Source organism: Pipistrellus hanaki (assembly GCF_964339955.1).
Source record: "Pipistrellus hanaki genome assembly, chromosome: 2".
NCBI classification, from domain to species: Eukaryota; Metazoa; Chordata; class Mammalia; order Chiroptera; family Vespertilionidae; genus Pipistrellus; species Pipistrellus hanaki.
The window spans coordinates 108046250-108066286 of NC_140504.1; the positions used below are offsets into that span (position 1 = coordinate 108046250).

A 20037-nucleotide genomic window follows, 5' to 3' on the forward strand; every position below is an offset into this window, starting at 1 on the left:
TTCCTTGGCTGGGCTGGGGAGGCTAGAATTTCGAGTTCCTTTGTTTGCACCCCCACCCCCTCTGCGGCCCCCATAATAATAGCTCACCTGCTCCTGGGCCCTAGTCATGGACTAACTATTTAATCTTATAAAGGGCTCTGAAGGTGAAAGGTACTGGGGGCAGTTCTGAGCATCACCATGTCTGAGTGCTTCCACAGTGAGAAATAGGCCCTGACCCTGGACTAAACTGCCTCTCAGCACCGTCTCTGACTTTGATATTTTTGCCCTCCAAAATGTGTCTTGCATCTTAAAAAGGTTTACTGCCCCTCTCAGTTTTGCTCTATCACATGCTGATCTTGGCAGTGCAGTGGGGTTTAGTCAGGAGTGGTCTCTCTCTCTCTCTCTCTCTCTCTCTCTCTCTCTCTCTCTCTCTCTCTCTCTCTCTCTCCCCCTCTCTCTCTGCCCTTTCCACCAAAGGCTGCTAAAGAGCATGGCTGTCTAACTAGACATGCTGCAGCCACTGAGGCTGCTTGCTCCCAACCCTGCCCTCTAACCTCCAGGCCAGTGGGGAGTTAGGCCTGTCCACGCTGCCCCAGGAGCAGTGGTAGGCTATGTGCAGCCCACTTCCTAACTCTACTTCTGCTGTTTCAGAACCTGGACTCGTCCTTTCCTGGTTCACAGGCTAGAACACTTGCTCTCTCCTCTGTGCAGAACTGGTACCAGCAGTTTTTCCAGACCTGTGTGAAGCATGCTGGTTTACAGGGTTGCCATGTCAGATAAGTTTGTCACTTCTAACTTTTCCCACTCCCCCACCACCCACCCTATCTCAGGAATAACCTGAACATATATGAATTAACAAGCATATGATAAGGCGTAAACCTGGTGCTAGGAGCTCTCCTTGGTCCCAGGATTGTCAGGCAAACACAGCACAGTCCTGCTCTGGGGCCTTGGTGGAATAGGTCTAATCCAGTGGGGAGTGAAGGACAAGAGCCTCCAGGATGAGGTGAGCAGAGCCTGGGATGCTGCCTGGTTTTGGGGAGAGAGAAAGGGCCCAAGGTGCTAGCAAAGATGGACAGTTCAGAATCACATGAGGTTACAAGCCCAAATGCAGAGCTGAACTTACCACCCTGTTGCTTACCTACCTACTGTCCTCAGAGAGGATTACCTTGGAACCCGGGGTTCTCCATGCTGATTATACAAAAATGCAAGTAAGTGGTGCTTACAAGTGTCCTGTGTATCAACAGAGCTAGTAAGCTAGTTGTGGGCAGGCAGAGTGGCCATGTTAGTGTGTCTTCAACATGGGGTGAGAGGAGGTGTTTGTGTTGAAATGGCAAGAAAGTGCATAGAGGGAGGCTCAGCATTAAAACAAAGTACACACTGGCCATTCCTGCTTGCCCTTGCCCACAGTGAAGAAAGGACCAAACAGCCTCATAGTCGATGTCTCTTACAATAAATACTGCTTTTGAGCATGGCCCTCTTAGTCTGAGACTAAGGAAATGGAGTCTGTCTTTGACAAAGTGATGTTTTCTTTTGTACACCTCATTGAGGCCAGTTTTTAAGATTAACAGTAAGTTCTTTTCTTCAATACATCTTACCTCAATGGATCTATCAACTTCTCCATGTGGTCACTGCTGAAAATACTGCAGTCACAGAAATAAATAAATGTTATGTTTGTTTTAAAGTTGTGATACACCGAGTTCAAAGAGAACAAGATACTCTGTCATTTTGTCAATGTAGCCTGAGGGCTGCAGCAGGCTTTCTCAGCCTCAGCACCATGGACATTCTAGACCCGGTAATGCTGGGGGAAAGGGACCGTGCATTTTAGGTTGTTTAGCGGCATCCCTGGTCTCTACACATTAGATGCCAATAGCGCCTATTCCCCAGTTGTGACAATCAAAAATGTCTTCAGAGATTGTCAGATGGCCTTTGGGGGGCGAAATTGTCCCTGATTTGGAAGCCTCAGGCTGGGGGCTGACTGGCTCTTGTGTGGTCCCCAGCCTCTTCTATTCTTTTCTGATCACGGTCCTTGGGTTGTAAGTAGCACTTTGCCCAGCTCTCTAAAACTTGGGCCTGTGCCAGTCTACTGTGCATGCAGAGCAAAGCCTGCCAGGAGGGATGTTGCTGGAAGCAAACTGATGTTTTCCTCATTGAATTCTGCAAATCCTGTGTGCTCTGTTTAGTGGGTTGGTGGTGCTATTTGGCAGTTTGCCCCCAGGTTCCCTCAGCTCCCGTTGCTGCCATTGCTGACACACAGATGTGGGAGGTGGAGGTGTAGCAAGCTAGTAAATCCTCTGCACCCACTCCCCATGCACTCCTGCCTTGGGTTTTTGGCCTATATTGACTGATTCAAAGACTAAAGAAATCCTTGGCATGGACAGCCCCGGGGAGAAAATGCAGCTCTGTTAGGAAAATCCTTGAGTTTTGACACAGGAACAATAGTAAGGTTTTTGTTTGATTTTTCTGCTGGCATAGAATTGGCCTTTGGCAAAGCTTACTCAGCTGAACCAGTGTGGGCCACCGGTAAACAAGAGGAAGAGAAACCCAGGTGGCATTGGCCTTTATGAAACAGTGAGAGGAGCTGAGGACATGAACAGTGACATCAAGTTTCAGAGTAGTTCAACAACTTACCGCTGAAGCACATGAGATGGCCAAGAATTCTGTCTCGGTTCAGAGCTAGTCACTGTTGGAGACCAAAGATGGCAGATCACTTTTGGAAGGGTTACTAACCTTTGACAGGGTAACAGGAACATCCATGACATTAAGGGGATACTATTTTATGCTCTTCATATTGTCCGTCAGGACCAGACTGCTGTAGGCATCAAAAAACTATGAGTCATGGTTGAGGGGGTCTGTGACAGCTGGGACTCTTTAGAACTTACAAAACATTGAGGGCCACAGTCCCAGGGAGGCCTCCACCTTCCACGCTGGGTTGTCTCTGGGACTACATGTCACAGGTGTGTACCACGAGTGGGAAGGACACTATAATCTGTGCAAGTCTCTTGCCTCAACTTGAAACCCCCTTGAGGCAGGTTTTGAGTTGCTGGGACGTTTCAGAGATAAGTAAGGAGAATTTTGTTGGGAGATAATTGTTGGAATTCTGGCAGATAGAAATAGCTCCCATTGGAGATAGGTCAAGTCAGCATGGAGAGGTGGATGAGAACATCTGGAGTCAGAGCCCTACGTGGAGATTCTGCCCTAATTAACAGGTGTGGGACTTCAGGCCAGTTACTTTCTCTCTCTCCATGCCTCAGTGTCCTGACCTGTAAATGAAGATCATTTAGCTCCTGCTTCAGAGTCTTTTTCGGCACAGAGTGAGCTGGTATGTGCCAAGGTCAAGGACAGTACCTGGCCCCTCACACACATGACTGGAGAGGGAATGACATCATGGGCGCATCTAGTGAACCCTGTTGTCCAGGAAGGGTCATGGGTTGCATGTTCCTTGGACAAGGGTCTGTTCCTTTGAAACACTCCCTACTCGAGGGCATCCTGCACCTGCCCGGGCCTGGAGCCCACACTCCAGGCCACCCAGGCAGCAGAAAGGCCACGCTGAGTAACCTGCCTTGTGTTTTGCTTTCAGAATCCTTCCCAGCTTCCCTGTGGCAAAGCCCTCTACAGTTACGAGGGGAAGGAGCCTGGTGACCTCAAGTTCAACAAGGGAGATGTCATCATCCTGAAGCGCAGGGTGGACGAGCACTGGTTCCACGGGGAGCTGCGTGGCGCACACGGCTTCCTGCCCGCCAGCTATGTGCAGTGCCTCCAGCCCCTGCCGCCCGTCCCTCCCCAGGGCAAAGCCCTATATGACTTTGAGATGAAGGACCGAGACCAGGACCATGACTGCCTGACCTTCACCAAGGTAAGCTGGCCTCTGTGCACAGCCCTTGCACAGCAATTCCCCACCCCGAGCTCACGCCTTCCCCGTGAATCCTGTTTCTTGCCCAGGGTCTGAGTCCCACTGAGCCTCCTAAATGGTAGAGGAATCTGTCCGTCTCCCAAGGAGGTTTCGTTGGCTGGAGTGAGATGGCTTTGCTGCCAGGAGCGACAGGGCGCTCTTGGAGCAGGACCCTTCCTCACCCAAGTGGTGTCTACGCGGTGACTGGCGGGAGAAATGAAGTCTTTCCCGGGCTCACAGACCCTGTGAGAACCTCACTTGGGAAGCTGTGGGGGTCCCTTTCAGGTCGCAGGGCTGGAGGGCTGGGCCCGGAAACCAGCATGTCGCCATCCCGTCTTCTGAGGCACCAGGCAGAGGGTGGGCAGGTGTGCTCAGGTCCCACTCTTTCCAAGAGGGGCCTGGTTAGGGAAAAACTGACCAGTATTGGCCAGTGGCATGGAGGAGAGAAAGTGAACAGACTTGCGGACTGTGCTAGTAAGCATCGAGGACCAGGGTGACAGCCCTAAGCCCTTCCCGTCCATTCTCACCTTGGGCCTCCCCCTTGTTTGCAGGGGGGCAGCAGGGAGCCCTGGAAGCTTCTGTTCATACTTGGAGGTTCCTGTGGGTTTGTTATCTGTGCTGGGCTTTATCTTCACAACCACCAGGTTCTGAGAGAAGTGTTTGGAGCCTGTTGTCCACCTAAGAAATGTCCAAGCTGTAGAGAATTTTTACAATAGTTTGAGCCAAACTGAAGGCATATGCCAGGAGCAAGGTCCCAAATGCTTCACAGAATAACAGTCTGAGGCTTGTTTTTTGCATTTGGAATTAAGGAGAGAACATAAGGAAGGTTACATGGAGGTGGGAGAAAGTGAGGCAGGAATTAGATTAAAGGAGAGTTAACAAGATGATGTGCTCTCTTGAAGGTGGTCACAGTTTATTCAAAGGGGTGTTAACGTAGATGCACAGAATCAAGGGACAGTGTTGCCTTAAGGCAAAATTAAGCCTTTTAGTAAATTAAAGAAGTGATATGATTGGGGTATCATTTGCTTAGTTAGGAATTTATGAATCAGATTACCCTGTGAGGTTACTTTCCATAGGAGCCCTTTTCTTCCCTCCTCTTCCCCACCCCACATAAAGTTGTAAATAACAGAGCTGAAAATCTAACTCACATCTCTGACTTGAAAGCCCCCATTCTTTCCACTTCTGAGAGGACATTGGTGCCTCCCTGCCTGTCTGTCTCTCTTCATCTGTACAACTTGGCTGTGGCACTGAGCCATCTGTAAGGCTGCTGGGGTATTGGGCACACAATTTTCGAACAAAATTTGCATGTCCAATGCATAGCTGTTGTTTGTCTTGTTCCATCTTTCGGCCTGACAGCGAATAATCTATTTTTCACTCTGGTGTTCTGAGGCTAATTCCAAGTGTCTTCTGGCTGATGCAGCCTCCCAGGAAGCCAGCATCCAGGCTCCTTCCTCCCCCTCACCCCTGCCCCGCAACTCTCCCTCTCCCTCTTCCTCTCAGTCTGAGGTGAGAATGGCAGGCAGCCCAGTGTCAGGCAGACAGACCTTTCTTTGACCAATAGACTCTCTAGAGCTGCCTTGAAGATGAACTCCTCTAGGAGCCCTGATGCTCTGTGTCATAACTTTTGACCAAGAACAGGCACCCCAGTGACCTCTCAGAGTCCACAGGGCCCTTGCTAACCTTGTATCTGGGCTCCAGAATTTCATCAGTGAAGAGCTCCCCGAAAAGGGACAGCTGCAGAGAGCCCCCAGCTCCATCCCCACCTCTGACCCCTCTGGGCCCTGCCCTTGCCCCATCCTGCTTCTCCGCTGTAAGGTCCATTATTTCAGACTCTGCCCAGGACACTCATCTGCAGGGTGAAGACCGTGGGACCCGAGGACAGAGGGGCATTGTCTACTTCACAGAAATGTAGCAGGCCCCACCCTGTGGGAGCCATGCAGGATCCCAAGGGTGCAGACAGACTCACTGCTCCCCAGGGGCATGAAGTCCAGTGGGAGAGACAGGGAACAGCAAGTCTGGGACTAAGTGCTCAGAAGATAGTTTCAGAGAATAATGAGACACTGGCCACCCAGGAGGCAGACCTGTATGTAGTAAGGGCTCTAAATATTCAGGGATATAATTTAATATTTGATACTTAAAGAAGCATTAAAGTAGTCCTCATGGGTAAAACTAGAATGCTCTTAGGCTTCCTTAGAGTTATTCTGTGGTTGGTGTTGTTTTTACTTTGAATTATGTTGTGGGGCTTGTTTTGTGCTGGTCTCAGTCTATCCAAACCAATGTTGTGACTGGACCAGTCCTTGTGGTTCTTACTATGATTATAAAACATCATTCAACAGTAACCATCAGGAAACTTTGGAAAGACAAGGTTTGCTACATACAGTGAGGTTTAGATGAGACTGAGCATATGGGCCTGGGGTCTGCTTTTATTCAGGTCAAGGGTGGGAGACTAGGTTTCCAGGGCTCACTTGTTTTTTTTTAAATTTTATTTTAAATCTGTATTGTTGAGAGTATTACAGATGCCCCTCTCTCCCTCCGTTGCTCCCCTCCACTCATTTCCTACCCCTCTCCAGGTCAACAGCACTATTGTCTGTGTCCGAAGGTAATGCATATATGCATATAAATTCTTTGCTCAATCTCTTCCTTTTCCCTCCTTCCCCTTCCCTCTGAGATTCCTTGGTCTGTTCATGTTTTCATGACTATGATTCTATTTGATTCATTAGTTTATTTTGTTAATTAGATTCCTTGTTTGTTTATTTTGATTTTTATATTCAATTGTTGATATTTATTTATTGCCATTTTATTTGTATCTTTTTCATCTTTAAAAATATATTTAGTGAAAGCATTATATATGTCCCCTTCTAAGCCACCTCTACCCCCCACACACCTTCCTACTCCCCACGCCAGGCCTTCACCACTTTATAATCTGTGTCCATGGGGTATGCAAATATGTCCATGGGTTATTCTTTGGTTGATTTCTTTCCACAACTTTTCTCTGAGACACCACAGTCTGTTCCATGTTTCTATGTCTCTGGATCTATTTTGTTCATCACTATTTTGTTCATTGGATTCCACATATGAGAAAGATCATGTGATACTTGTGTTTCTCTGACTGCTTAGCATATAATACTCTCTAGGTCCCTCCATGCTGTCTCAAAGGGTAACAGATTCTCCTTTCTTACTGCTGCATAGTATTCTATATTGTAAATGTGCCACAGTTTCTTTATCCACTCATCTAATGATGGGCACTTGGGCTGTTTCCAGATCTTAGCTATTGTAAATTGCACTGCTATGAACATAGGGGTGTATATATTCTTTATGATTGGTATTTCAGATTTCTTAGGATATTCTACCTAATAAAAGAGTAATATGCAAATTAACCATCACTCCCCTACACCCATGAACCATGCCCACAATCCAATCAGGAGCGAATATGCAAATAAACCCAACCAAGATGGCTACAGCCACAGAGAGCAGGAGGGAGGCTTGTGTTTCCCAGGCAATAGAGGAAGCCAAGCTTTCCGCCTGCCCTTGCCAATCTAGGCCTTCACTCAAGGCTACAAAGTTTTATTTTATTTTATTTTATTTTAATTTTATTTATTTTATTGATTTTTTACAGATAGGAGGAGAGAGAGATAGAGAGCTAGAAACGTCGATGAGAGAGAATCATCGACCAGCTGCCTCTTGCACACCCCCTACCGGGGATGTGCCCGCAACCAATGTACATGCCCTTGACCGGAATCGAACCTGGGACCCTTCAGTCCGCAGACCGACACTCTACCACTGAGCCAAACCGGTTTCGGCAAGGCTACAAAGTTTTAATTATAGAAGGCAAACAAATCCAAACAGAAATGGCAGCAGCCATGGAGCTGGAAAGAGCAGGAGGCTAGGGTTGCCCTGGCAATGGAGGAAGCCAAGCTTTCCACACATCCTGGCCAGCCCAGGCCTCCACTCCAGACTACAAAGTTTCAATTATAGAAGATACATAACCCCAACAGAAATGGCTGCTGCCACAGAGCAAGCAGAATACTTGGCTCTGCTCCAGGCTACAAAGTCTCAATTATAGAAGATAAACAAATCCCAGATACCAGGGCCTCCACTTGGGTCACCAGGGGGCATAGCCAGCCTGCAAACCACCACAGGCCCCTCTCTCAGTGTGCCCCACCCCCCAAGGGAACCCCCACCCTGATCTGGGAAATGCTTCAGGGAAAACCAGCTGGCCCCCACCCATGCACCAGGCCTCTATCCTATCTAATAAAATAGTAATATGCAGATTGACCATCACTCCAAAACACAAGATGGCTGCTCCATGTGGTCAAAGATCCTGCCCCCATGTGGACACAAGATGGCCACCATAAGATGGCCAGCAGGGGAGGGTAGTTGGGAGGGACCAGGCCAGCAGAGGAGGGAAGTTGGGGGTGACCAGGCATGCAGGGAAGGGCAGTTGGGAGGGACCCAGGCCTGCAGTGAAGAGTAGTTGTGGGGGACCAGGCCTACAGGGGAGTCCTTTTAGAGAAGTGGCATTTGACTTGTGGTTGAGGGGCAGAGCAACTGCCATGAGAGAATCTTGGGTCTCCTGTTTCTACAGGAAGCCAGATGGGCAGGGACACATCTCAGGATGTTTTGAAGGACTTTGTTTTCTTGAATCCTGGGGATAAATGTGCAGAGTTAGAGACCCTTGGGCATGATCCTCAGTCAGAATTGTGCCATGTTCACATAACCTTCTTGCTAACACCCACTCACACCTCCTGTCTAGGGTGGAGCACACACTTTCTGGATACCTGCTCTGTCTGCATCTCTCACCTCCAAACATCTCCAAACAAAGTATCCAGAGAGCATGATGAACGCATCAGGCTCTTTGGCTCCCACTCGGTTTCTGTCTCCTGTTGCTGGCATTGTCCTTCTGCTATTTTCCTTCTATGGGTGTCTGAGCCAGCTCCTGGCCACCAGGCCTGGGATGCTGGTTGTGTAGATGCCACACCTCCAGTGACCAAAGGGTCTTCATACTTTGGCTTTGTTGGGGCAGCCAACTGGGTTGCTGTTGGGCAGCATCTTGTGTGGATATGCCCCATGTGGAGTCGGTAAGGAAAGGGGAGTCTCTAAAATCCACAGAGGGCTCAGAATGCCTTTAAAATACACCATAGTGGTCGGATTGATTGGGTTTTAAAGGCATGAAGGAGGTGGATCAAAGCAAGATTTTTACCTTTGGTGTTGGATTTTGAAAAATCCTATTAAAATTGTATTCATTAAAGTCATTCTAAAGCTAAAACTCTGTTTCATTTAAGAAGAGAATGAATACTTACTTTTTACAAAGCAGCTATAAAAGGCATATTTCCTAACTTTTTAATAGTTCCACCCCTGAAAGGAACATGTGCAACAAAGACTAAAGAGAAGTGCCCTGTCCCCAGGCTCTGGCAGCACCTTTGCCAGGCGTCCTCACTGAGTCCATGAGGTATGCTGCCCTACACATTCCCAGGAGAGACCCCAGGAGTGACCTTAGGAAAACACTTAACAGTGCTGGGCCACAGCTCCTCCTCTTCAAGTCAGGACACTGATACCTACACTGGAGGCGGAAAGAGCTGGGCTTAGGGCTTGGCATACCAGCCGGGACCTTGAGTTCCATTCCTTTTGTGGCAGCTTATTCCATGTTTTCATATTTTCACTCAACTGTAAGACTCAGCAAATGTCTTTTGTGCCCTGATCATGTAACTTTCAGTGCGTGGGAGCACTGTCGCAACCTCACTGGAAGCTGTGCTGCATGTTAAGACGTGGGACTGCCATTAATGAATTCACTCGTGAAGGCCTTGAGATCTCCTCAGGCAGTCTCTGGCCCATCGCAGAATCACTTTCACACCCAACTTTCAATGGGGACCTGAATCTTATTCCCTTGGCTTCCCGTCATGCTTGTCATGTGCAAAACCCCAGGACCTATGCACATGGGGAGAATTCCTTTCTAATCATCTGACAGCCACCCTCTTCCACGCAGCACCAGAAGGATGTTTTGAGTTGGCAGAAGCCCTTTAAAATACCACCACAATGTGTAACCTGCCAGGTTTTCTCCTGTTAGTGTCCCCATAACTCCTTCTGTATGATATTCTTACACTGCTGAATGTTTAATCATCATTTTCGATGTGTGGGAATTCTCTCCTTTGTGAGTTATCCCAGCATTAATCCCAGATGATTCAGGGAACAAATGTAGGTAAAAATCAAATCTCAACAGAGTTCGGGCTCTAGCATCAGGAAGACAAAAGTTCAGATCATGATACTTTTTATTACTATACAGAGACTTAGGATATTTCCTTATCTTTGAGTTTCTCTTTTAAGTGTAAAATGGAGTTAATAATAGGATTCAGTGAGCAAAGGCATTTAGAACTGAGCTCAAAATTGGCACTTACTAAATGTTGGCTTTCTGCCCCTCTGCTTTCTTGCTTTTTCAGAAAAACTGCAGTTCTGTCAGATACATGTCACTTGTGTCAGCCCAGCACTCTCACAGAAAACAAACATCCTTCTTAGGACACACGACTGGTGGTCCCTTGTGCCTTACCTCCCTGTGTCTGATCTCAGGGGAACTGCCCAGGGCTGGAGAATCCCATTAACCCCTGTCAAGGCTGCTGTCCCCTCCAATGGCATCCCCAGGCCCACTGTGTCATCTCTGCTTCTTCCTAAGGGGCATCGGGACCACTCTATCGCTGGGAACAGTCACAGGGGTCTTCAAACTATGGCCCGCGGGCCACATGCGGCCCGCAGAGGAGTCTGATCCGGCCCACCAGGTTTTTTGGGCAGTGAGCGCAGCCGAGGTGTTACAGTAGGAATTAGTAGTTCATATAGTCTGGCCCTCCAGCTCTCTGAGGGACCGTGATCTGGCCCCCACTTTAAAAAGTTTGAGGACCCCTGAGCTAGAGACTCTGACCACAGATCAAGGCCAATGAGCCCCAGGAATGTCCGATTCCTGCTCCTTTTCCGCCTCAGCTCTGTCTCTGCTCAGGCAGTCACCTGAGAACCTCTGTCACTTTCTTGGCTCTTAGATCCTAGATCCCTCCTTCCAGCGGGGCTGCAGCCCTTCAGCCACTGAGGGCCACTGGCCTGTGTGGAGGAGGCACCTTTACTAAGGTGACAAATTTAGTGGCACTGGGGCCCAAGGAACGGGTTCAGAGGCAGCCTGGGAGGCAGCTGAAGACTACCCTGGCCCAGCCCCTTCTTTGGACATCAAGGTGAGGGTCAGACTGCACTGGGATCCACAATGATTTGTAGACCACCTTGGGATAGATTTGAAGTTTGGTCAGGAAACATTTTCAAACACATCCAGATGTGAGCTCTTCTTCCAGGGCAGGCCTCACGCCCTGTGTGGCCTCCTCCCCACTGTCTCCCTGGCTCATGGTGGGTAACCCCAGCCCATACCCCCCCAGCAGCTGGAGCCTGAGAGCCTTCCACCCTATGTCGGAAGGTGCCCACCTCTTCTCAGGACCCCACTGGAGGCTTCTTTTCCCCAGAGTCCAAGTCTGTGCTGCCCTATATAACCCTGCCTGACCCAGCGCCTGTGCCTCCCAAGCCCCTTCTCTCTCCAGCCCAGACTGCAGGCTCCCCAGGGATCTGCAGCTGCTTCTGCAGGCCTGGTCACTCCCACCTGTCCGCATGCCCTTCTGCGTGTCCCTGACCCCATGTGATGGAGCCCCTTACAAACACTCCTCATTTTTTCCCACTCCTCCCAAGAAGGTGCTTGCCCTTGCATGGCAGTTGTCTGGGTGTCCTTCCCAGCATGGAGAAGGCCACCAGGACTCCCAATAGGACTTGACGGTGAAGCTGAGCAGGCAGTGAAGTCTGCCCGGCCTGACCAGGGCCTCACTAATCTATGGAGAGTGTGTGTTCTCATCTAGCCTTCTTGTACATTCATTCTAACAACATTTGTCAACCCTGAACTGTGTTCCAGGTGCGGGGTAGGTGCCAGTCAGAGCCCTTAGTGGGCAGAGCAAGGGAGGGGTTCTCAGCTGCTAAAGGTCTTCCTTCCAAGTGAACTGACTGTGGTTTCAGGCTGAGCCCTTGACACGTGAGCTGTGACATTTACCGAGATGTGCCGAGATGTGGTATTGAAGGACAGTGTGCTCCACCAGCCACTTTAATGGCATCAGGGGCTGCCATGAGGATCGCTGCACCCACCTCTCGCAGGTCAGCAAGGTCTGGCTCAGTGTTCTGCAGCTTCTGCCCTTCACAGGCCATTGATTAGGTGGACACAAAAGCACACACTTTGGGAGAGTTAGGTGAATGAATGGCAAACACGGTGTCAAGGCCTCTCCCACATGGTGGGACCACTGTGGTGCCTGAGTCCTCAGAGATGCATTTCCCTCGGGACCTTGGGAAGAAAGGCCGTGTTCTTTTTAATAGCTGTGTTATGTGCATGGCCCAGATGTACAGTCATTGGGACCACCCTGAGGCCACGTGTGGACAAAGGAGAGCCCCAGCCAGACAGCAGTGGCTTTTGGTTTGTTTTCAAAACTTGGAAATTTCAGGGAACAGGGAAAACAGCATTTGGAAGTCTACTAACCCACAGCACAGAATGAACAGTTTACATGGAACCTTTAAAAGACTCAAATCCTGCATTTGAGAGTGAAATGATGTTCTGCAAACAACCTTCATTCATAAAATCCTCAATGCTGCCATACTGGCCCTCCTGACTGTCAGCATTGTCTGTGCTGTCTGCTTAATGGTATTTCCTCTTCTACATCGAGCAAGGCTTTTTAAACTAGAGCTTGCAGGCCACACCTGCCCAACTACTGCTGCTCTGTCAATAAAGTCTCATTGACCCACAGTCAGGTTCCTTCATGTAATGTGTCCTCTCTGGTTGCTTTCACACTAAAACAGCAGAGTTGAGTCTGTGACGGTGATAGTATGGCATGCAAATCCTGAGATATTGATTATCTGGCTCTTTCTAGAAAAGTTTACTCACCTGTGACAGAGCACAGCCCTGTGCAGGCCAAACGTGTGCTGTTTTCCTATACATCCCTCTTGTTTCTTGGCAACAGGACTTTGTGCTGAGGCTGCCTCAGGCCCACAGCATTGTGGCTGCAGGGCCACCATCCTCCTGGAAGCAGCCACCGAACCCCTGGAGTCCAAGGTGGGCCTTGCAGACAGCCCACTCAGTGTCTGAGAAGGGCAGCAGAAGCTGCAGAGCAGGCATTTCCCTTCCCTGACCTCCTGAAAGCACTGGCTCCAAGTTTTTGAGACCTGATGTGACCCAGCTATTAAACCAGTCATCATTTTCCTGGTCCTGCACTGGTGGTGGGAGAAGTGGCTACTCGTTCTGGAACACACCGACTTCATGCTGGGAGCTCTGACAGCGAATTTCCTCATTGCCCAGTGAATCTCCTCGATGGTCTTCGTTGGAGGCTGTCTCCATGGCATACATTTGGATTAGAGGCAAAGCTGTGGGAAATCTTCCTCAAAACTCTTAGGCAAAGTAGGTTACTAGTTGGTGTGTATAGAGGGTGATTGGCTCCCTGCACCCAGTAATCTTCTTGCCCCATATCTTCAAAAAATGTTTGCCAGGTAAATAGGAGCATTCTGGATCCTGCCACTGTCCTGATGTTCCAGCAGCCTGGGACTCAGAATGTCCCCTTCAGTATTAGTGCAGATCAGACACTTGCCACCAAGTGCCACCAAACCAAAGGTGAGGCCACATTGGGTTTGCATCTGATAGGTAGACGGGCTATGCAGATTCCACCTGCTCATTTCACTAACCTCACGGTAGCACATTTGACATGAGTGGATTTTGAACCCCATTTATTGTGTTATAATGGGATTTTAATACAGTTACATTATATTGGGTGATGTCCATGTGTTTATGATTGAGCCTCTTCCACCTAGTGCTGAGCTGCCATTGGGGAGCAATGGTTTCCTCCTCATGCCTGGCATTTAGGGGACACTCATGCATTGCTGACCGAACGAGGAACAGGTGGGAACTGCCAGCACTTGGAATGATACAAATTCTCTGGCCTAAGACCATACTCAGTTTTGGACAGCTCCCCTTTTATGTGCCAATCCCACATAAGGGGGAGTTAATTCCACCCTCTGAGTGACCCAGAATGAGCCCAGCTTTTCCGTGTGGCAGTGATGCCACAGCTTATAGACATTAGCTATGCCCCACCCCAGCCTTCTCATTCTCAGGCTTGGCAATGCCACTTCTCTTGCTTCTGTGACTTAATTTCAGATTGTTCACATATTGGCTATCTTTCTCAGAATGTGATGATGTCCTCTTGATGTGTTAGGACCAATGTAGTATTCAAGGTGTGCTATGTCTTTTCCACACTACCACCTTTTATTTTAGAAAATAAAAAACAATAAAAAAAAACCTTTTATCTAAATACTAGAGGCCTGGTGCACTAAATTCGTGCATGGGGTGAGGGGTGATCCCCTCAGACCAGCCCACACCCTTTCCAATCCAGGATCCCTTGGGGGATGTCTGACTGCCGGTTTAGGTTGATCCCACAGGCAGTCGGACATTCCTCTCACAATCTGGGACCACTGGCTCCTAACTGCTTACCTGCCTGCCTGCCTGATCACCCCTAACAGCCCCCCCTTCTCCCTGCTGGCCTGGTCACCCCCAACTGCCCCCCCATACCACCGGCCAGGTAGCCCCACACAGCCTGTTCAGTCATCCATTCAGTTGTTTTGGTTGAGACAGTCACTTAGGCTTTTATATATAGAGATAACATAATATACTCACAAGTTCACTAATCAAAATTATGCCCCTTGATTATTAGAAAGAATATATCCTTATAATCACTACCCAGTAGAGCAATGTGGGTGCCAGTGCCCCAATGCCTCCACCCTCTTCTTCTCCCATATTTCTAACACCATAGAAGGCTTGTGTCTATTTTTGAACTTCAAATAAATGAATCATGCAGAACATATTTTTGTGTCCAACTCTGTTTTCTGTCAACATTATGTTTATGAGCTACACCTCTATTGTAGGATCTTTAGTTGTCCATTTTCATCACTTTCCGGTATTATTAGTTGAGTTTTTAAATAGATTTCATTTATAGAGCAGTTTTAGATTCATGCCTGGATTGAGCAGAAGGTACAGAGATTCCCATGTGCCTCCTTGCCCCCACATGCACAGCCTCCTATGACCAGCACCCCCATCAGAGAGGTGCGTCTGTTACACTGATGAAGCTACAGTGACACATCCTGTCACCCAGGGTCCAGGGTTTACTTGCAGCATCACTTGGTGTTGTGCATCCTGTGGGTTCATATATAAAAACATGTGCTCAGCTTTACAGTATCATACAGAGCGCTGTCACTGCTGAGCTCCGCTGATTCTCCCCTCCCTCTCCAGCTCCTGAAACCTTTGGTCATTTTACTGTCTCCATTATTCTGCCTTTTCCACAATGTCATATATTAGATGTAGTATGTATCATATTCAGACCACCTTCTTTCACTTAATAATATGCATTTAAGTTTCTATTATATCTTTTTATGGCTTGATAGCTCATTTCTTTTTAGAGCTAGATAATATTCTATTGTCTGAATTTACCACATCTTATTGTATTTATCTTCTGCCCTGCTGAAGGAAATTTTGATTGCTTCTAAATTTTAGTGATCATAAATAAAACTGATATAAATAACCATGAGCAGGCTTTTTGTGGATATAATTACCCAGCAATCACACTTTTTGGCATGGATCCAAAGTTGAAAACTAATGTCAGAGAATGTTTAGTGTTACAAGAAACCACCAAACTATCTTCCAAAGTTGCTGCACCATTTTCTGTCCCCACCAGTAATGGCTGAGAGCTCCTGTGGCCTCACACATCCTCAACAGCATTCGGTGCTATTGGCTGTTCTAATGGGTGTCTAAGTCATATTTTATTGTTTTAATTTGCATTTCCCTGATGACATGATGTAGAGCATTTTTCTCATGTGCTTATTTGCCATCTACATGTCTTCTTTAGTGAGGTACTTGTTAGGATCATAAGGGATCCATTTGAAGTTGGATTATAGTTTTTATTATTGACTTTTCAAAGTTCTTTGTGTATTTTGAATGACAGGTTTTTTATCAGATATGTCTTTTGCAAATATTTATGTAAGTCTGTGGCTTGTCTTTTTATTTCCTTGACAGTATCTTTTGCAGAGCCGAAAATATTAATTTTAATGAAGTCCAGCTTATCAGTTCTTTCTTTCATAGATCGACTCTTGGTGTTGTGTCCAAAAGTCACCACCACACCCAAGGCTGAGGTCTTCTCCACTAGTTTCTAAGGTTTTATAGTTCTGTGTTTTACATTTAGTTTGTGATCCATTTTGCTTTAATTTTTTTGCTTTAATTTTTCTGAATGGTAAAGTTTTGATCTAGATTATTATTTATTTATTTATTTATTTATTTATTTGCCTGTGGATGTCTAATTGTTTCAACAACATTTGTTGTTTTTTCTCCATTATATTGTCCTTGCTCCTTGCTCCTTTGTCAAAAATCAGTTGGTTATATTTATGTGGGTCTATTTCTAGATGCATTTCTATTAGATCTATTTTTATCTTCTATCACTAATACCACACTGTCTTTAATACTGTAGCTTTAGTCTTGAAGTCAAATAATGTCATCCTTGTTCTTCTCTTTCAATATTATGTTGACTATTCTGGTCTTTTGCCTCTCCATATAAACTTTATAATTAATTTGCTAATTTCCACAAAATCACTTCTTAAGAGTTTGATTTGGATTGCACTGAATGTAGAAGTTGAAAAAAACTGATATTATGACAACATTAAAGATTTCAATCCATGAAAATATAAATCTCTCTATTTTGTTCTTCTTTGATTTCATTTATCAGAGTTTTGTAGTTTTTCTCATTTATCTATTTGTATTTATTTTGTTAGATTTATACCTAAATATTTCATTTTCAGATGCTAATGTAAACAGTATTGTAATTTTAATGACAAATTCCACTTGCCTTGCTTTTTTACTTTTTTGCAGTGCTCTGGATCTGAACCCATGGTATCTCCAATGCATGCATGAATATAGAAAAGTGTTTAACTTTTATATATTAATCTTCTATTCTGAAACCTTGCTATAATTTTCATTAGTACCAGAAGTTTTTCATTGATTCTTTCAGGTTCTTTTTTTTTTAATTAAATTTCTTGGGGGTAACATTTGTTAATAACATTATATAAATTTTAGCTGTATAACAAAATAGCACAACATCTGTATATTCTATTGTGTACTTGTGTACTTGTCTCCTTCTGCCACTTTGTATTTAACCCCTTTTGCCTCTTTCATCCTTCGAAGCCCTACCCCCTTTTCCTTTGGTTACCATAATTCTGTTGTCTGCATCTATGAGGGGTTTTTGTAGTTCATTTACTAGCCCACATATGAGTGAAATATTAAGAATCTTGTGTTTTTCTATCTGAATTACTTCACTTAGCATAATACTCTCAAGATCCATCCACCCATGTTGCCACAAATGACAACATTTTATCTTTTATGGCTGAGTAGTATTCCATTGTATATATGTACCACTGCTTAATTCAGTCATATATCAAAAGACACTGGGTTGTTTCTATGTCTTAGCTATTGTGAATAATGCTGCGATGAACATAGGGTACATATATCTTTACAAATAAGTATTCTCAAAATTTTGGGGTAGATACCCAGAAGCAGAATTGCTAGGTCACATGGTAGCTCTATTTTTAATTTTTTGAGAAATCTCCATACTGTTTTTCCTAGCAGCTGTACAAATTTACATTCCCACCACCAGTGTACAAGGAGTCCTTTTTCTCCACATCCTCACCAACACTTATTTCTTGTCTTATTGAAAATAGCCATTCTGACATGTGTGAAGTGGCGTCTCATTGTGGCATTGATTTGCATTTCTCTAGTGATGTTGAGCATCCCTCCACCCCCTGCCCCCAGCTATTTGTTGGCCATCACTATGACTTCCTTGGAAATGTATCTATTCAGGTCCTCTGCCCATTTTTTAAAAAATTTATCTTTATTGTTTAAAGTATTTCAAATGTTCCTTTTTACAACCCCCCCCCCCTCTTTAACCTCTATTCCCCACTTCCTCCCCCTCCCCAGGCCTTCTTTAATGACATTGCTTTTGTTGTGGTGTTATATGAGTACTTTTTCCTATTTTTCAATTATATTTTACATTCCATATTATTTTGTATTAGTTTCAGGTATACAGCATAGTGGTTTTCCCCAATATTTTCAGTACCCATCTGTACCATACATAATTATTACATTATTATTACAATACTAGAGGCCCGATGCATGAAATTTGTGCAAGGTCCAAGGCCCCTGCTACCACTGGTGGCCACCTCTACCTCGGTCCCCACTAGCCACAGCTTTGTCCAGAAGGAAGCACATCCCTAAGACATCTGTTCTAATTAGAATGTTGCGCTTTTATTATTATAGATTATTGACTATATTTCTTATGCTGTACTTTATATACCCATGACTATTTTGTATCTACCAATTTGGGTTCTTAATTGCTTCACTTTTTTTACCCAATGCACTCCCTCTACTTCCCCATGCAACAATTAATGTTAGTCTGCTTTCTGAATCTGTTTTGTTTGTTCTTTTATATTGTTTTTTAGTTTCCACATATAAGTGAAATCATAACTGACTTATTTCACTTAGCATGATACCCTCTAGGTCAATTCATGCTGTTGCAAATAGTAAGAACTCATTCTTTTTTATGGTTGAGTAATATTCCATTGTATATATGTACCACCACTTTTTTAGCCACTTGTCTATTGATGGGCACATGGGAGGCTTAAATATCTTGGCTATTATAAATAGTGCAGCAATGAATATAGATTTGGTTAATTCTTGGTACCAGAAATTCTTTTTCTTATTTTATTGTATTTGTATTGATTTCAGAGAGGAAGGGAGAAGGAGAAAGAGATGGAAACATCAATGATGAGAGAAAAATCATTGATCGACTGCCTCCTGCACACCCCATACCTGGGATGGAGCCAGCAACCTGAGCATGTGCCCTGACCAGGAATCTAACTGTGATCTCCTGGTTCATAGGTTGATGCTTAACCCGTGATGCTTAAGCCATGCCAGCCAGGCTAGAAATTCTTAAAAACAAGTATAGGCACCTGATGTTTTAAAAAGTCAAAAATCAAATTTTCCATTTAGTATTTTCAGACCACAGTTGACCATAAATAACTGAAACTGTGGAAAGCAAAACCAATGATAAAGAGGGGCTCCTGAATATTATAAATGGGAAACATTGAGAATCTTTGCAGCTGTAATCACTATGTAAAAAAAAGAGAGATGTTCTGGATGAAAGTGTAAGAGGTGACTGTTTTCACAGGCCATATCTCAGAATGAATATTAAATATTCTTTGAATCATTGCTTAGAATCTTTTCTGGGCTTCAACAGCGCTAACAGATCTGTTTTCTTTTTTGTTGTTGGATGTCCATGTGGTTGTACACATTGTGGGCTCTGGCAATTCCAGGATGAAATCCTGACTGTGATCAGAAGAGTGGATGACAACTGGGCAGAGGGAATGCTGGGAGACAAGATTGGAATTTTCCCCCTCCTGTACGTTGAGGTAAGGCCAAGCTCTCTCAGGCTTGCTTCCTCTCCGCGCGCCGCCCGCCCCCCCCCCCCCCCCCCCCCCCGTGTTGTTTATTTCACCAGACCAGGTGAAACATGACTGTGGAACCCCCTTTTCTAAGAGAGAAAGAGGCTACTCCACCATAATCTAAGATCAATTAGGTTTTTATTCACCATGTCAGTGTTATAAGAATTGCTTTGGTCAGGTTTGAGTGGTCTGTCCCAGGCCTGGCTTGAAGCATCTCGCTCTGGGCACAAAGGAGGACTCCCCTGTGGACCTTTCCCAGTGCTCATGGAAAACCCGTGCATGGCACGCATTTTTCTGAGACTCTCCTAAGTGCTGTTGCTCCTGTCTCCCCAGCCCCAGAGATCATACAGAGCTGAGAGAGATGTTGCCAGGCTATTTGCAAAGTCTTCTTGGGACTCTGGATTATTGGGCAAGTTCATCCAACTGCAAGTCCCTAAAGTGAAGATTATTTGAAGCTAATTGGAGGCCCATTCATTTCCTCTCTTTTCTGTTACTATGAAGCACAAGGTTTCTAGTTGGTTACGGGCCGCTGCTGAGGAGGGAGCATCTTGAATGCATGGCTTCTGGACCCCTGCTCACCACCATGTATGTGT

The 20037-nt window shown here is 45.8% G+C and overlaps 1 protein-coding gene across 4 annotated transcripts in view; it reads left to right on the top strand.

The window, feature by feature from the left end:
• Window positions 1–20037, top strand: part of SH3RF3 (SH3 domain containing ring finger 3) — a 217958-nt gene that overhangs the window by 136081 nt on the left and 61840 nt on the right. For all 4 annotated transcript variants that reach the window (XM_084872444.1, XM_084872442.1, XM_084872441.1 and 1 more), the window contains exons 2-3: window positions 3557–3832; window positions 19316–19411. In XM_084872444.1, coding sequence (XP_084728570.1) covers window positions 3557–3832; window positions 19316–19411 — 372 coding nt within the window. The remainder of the gene's footprint in view (window positions 1–3556; window positions 3833–19315; window positions 19412–20037) is intronic.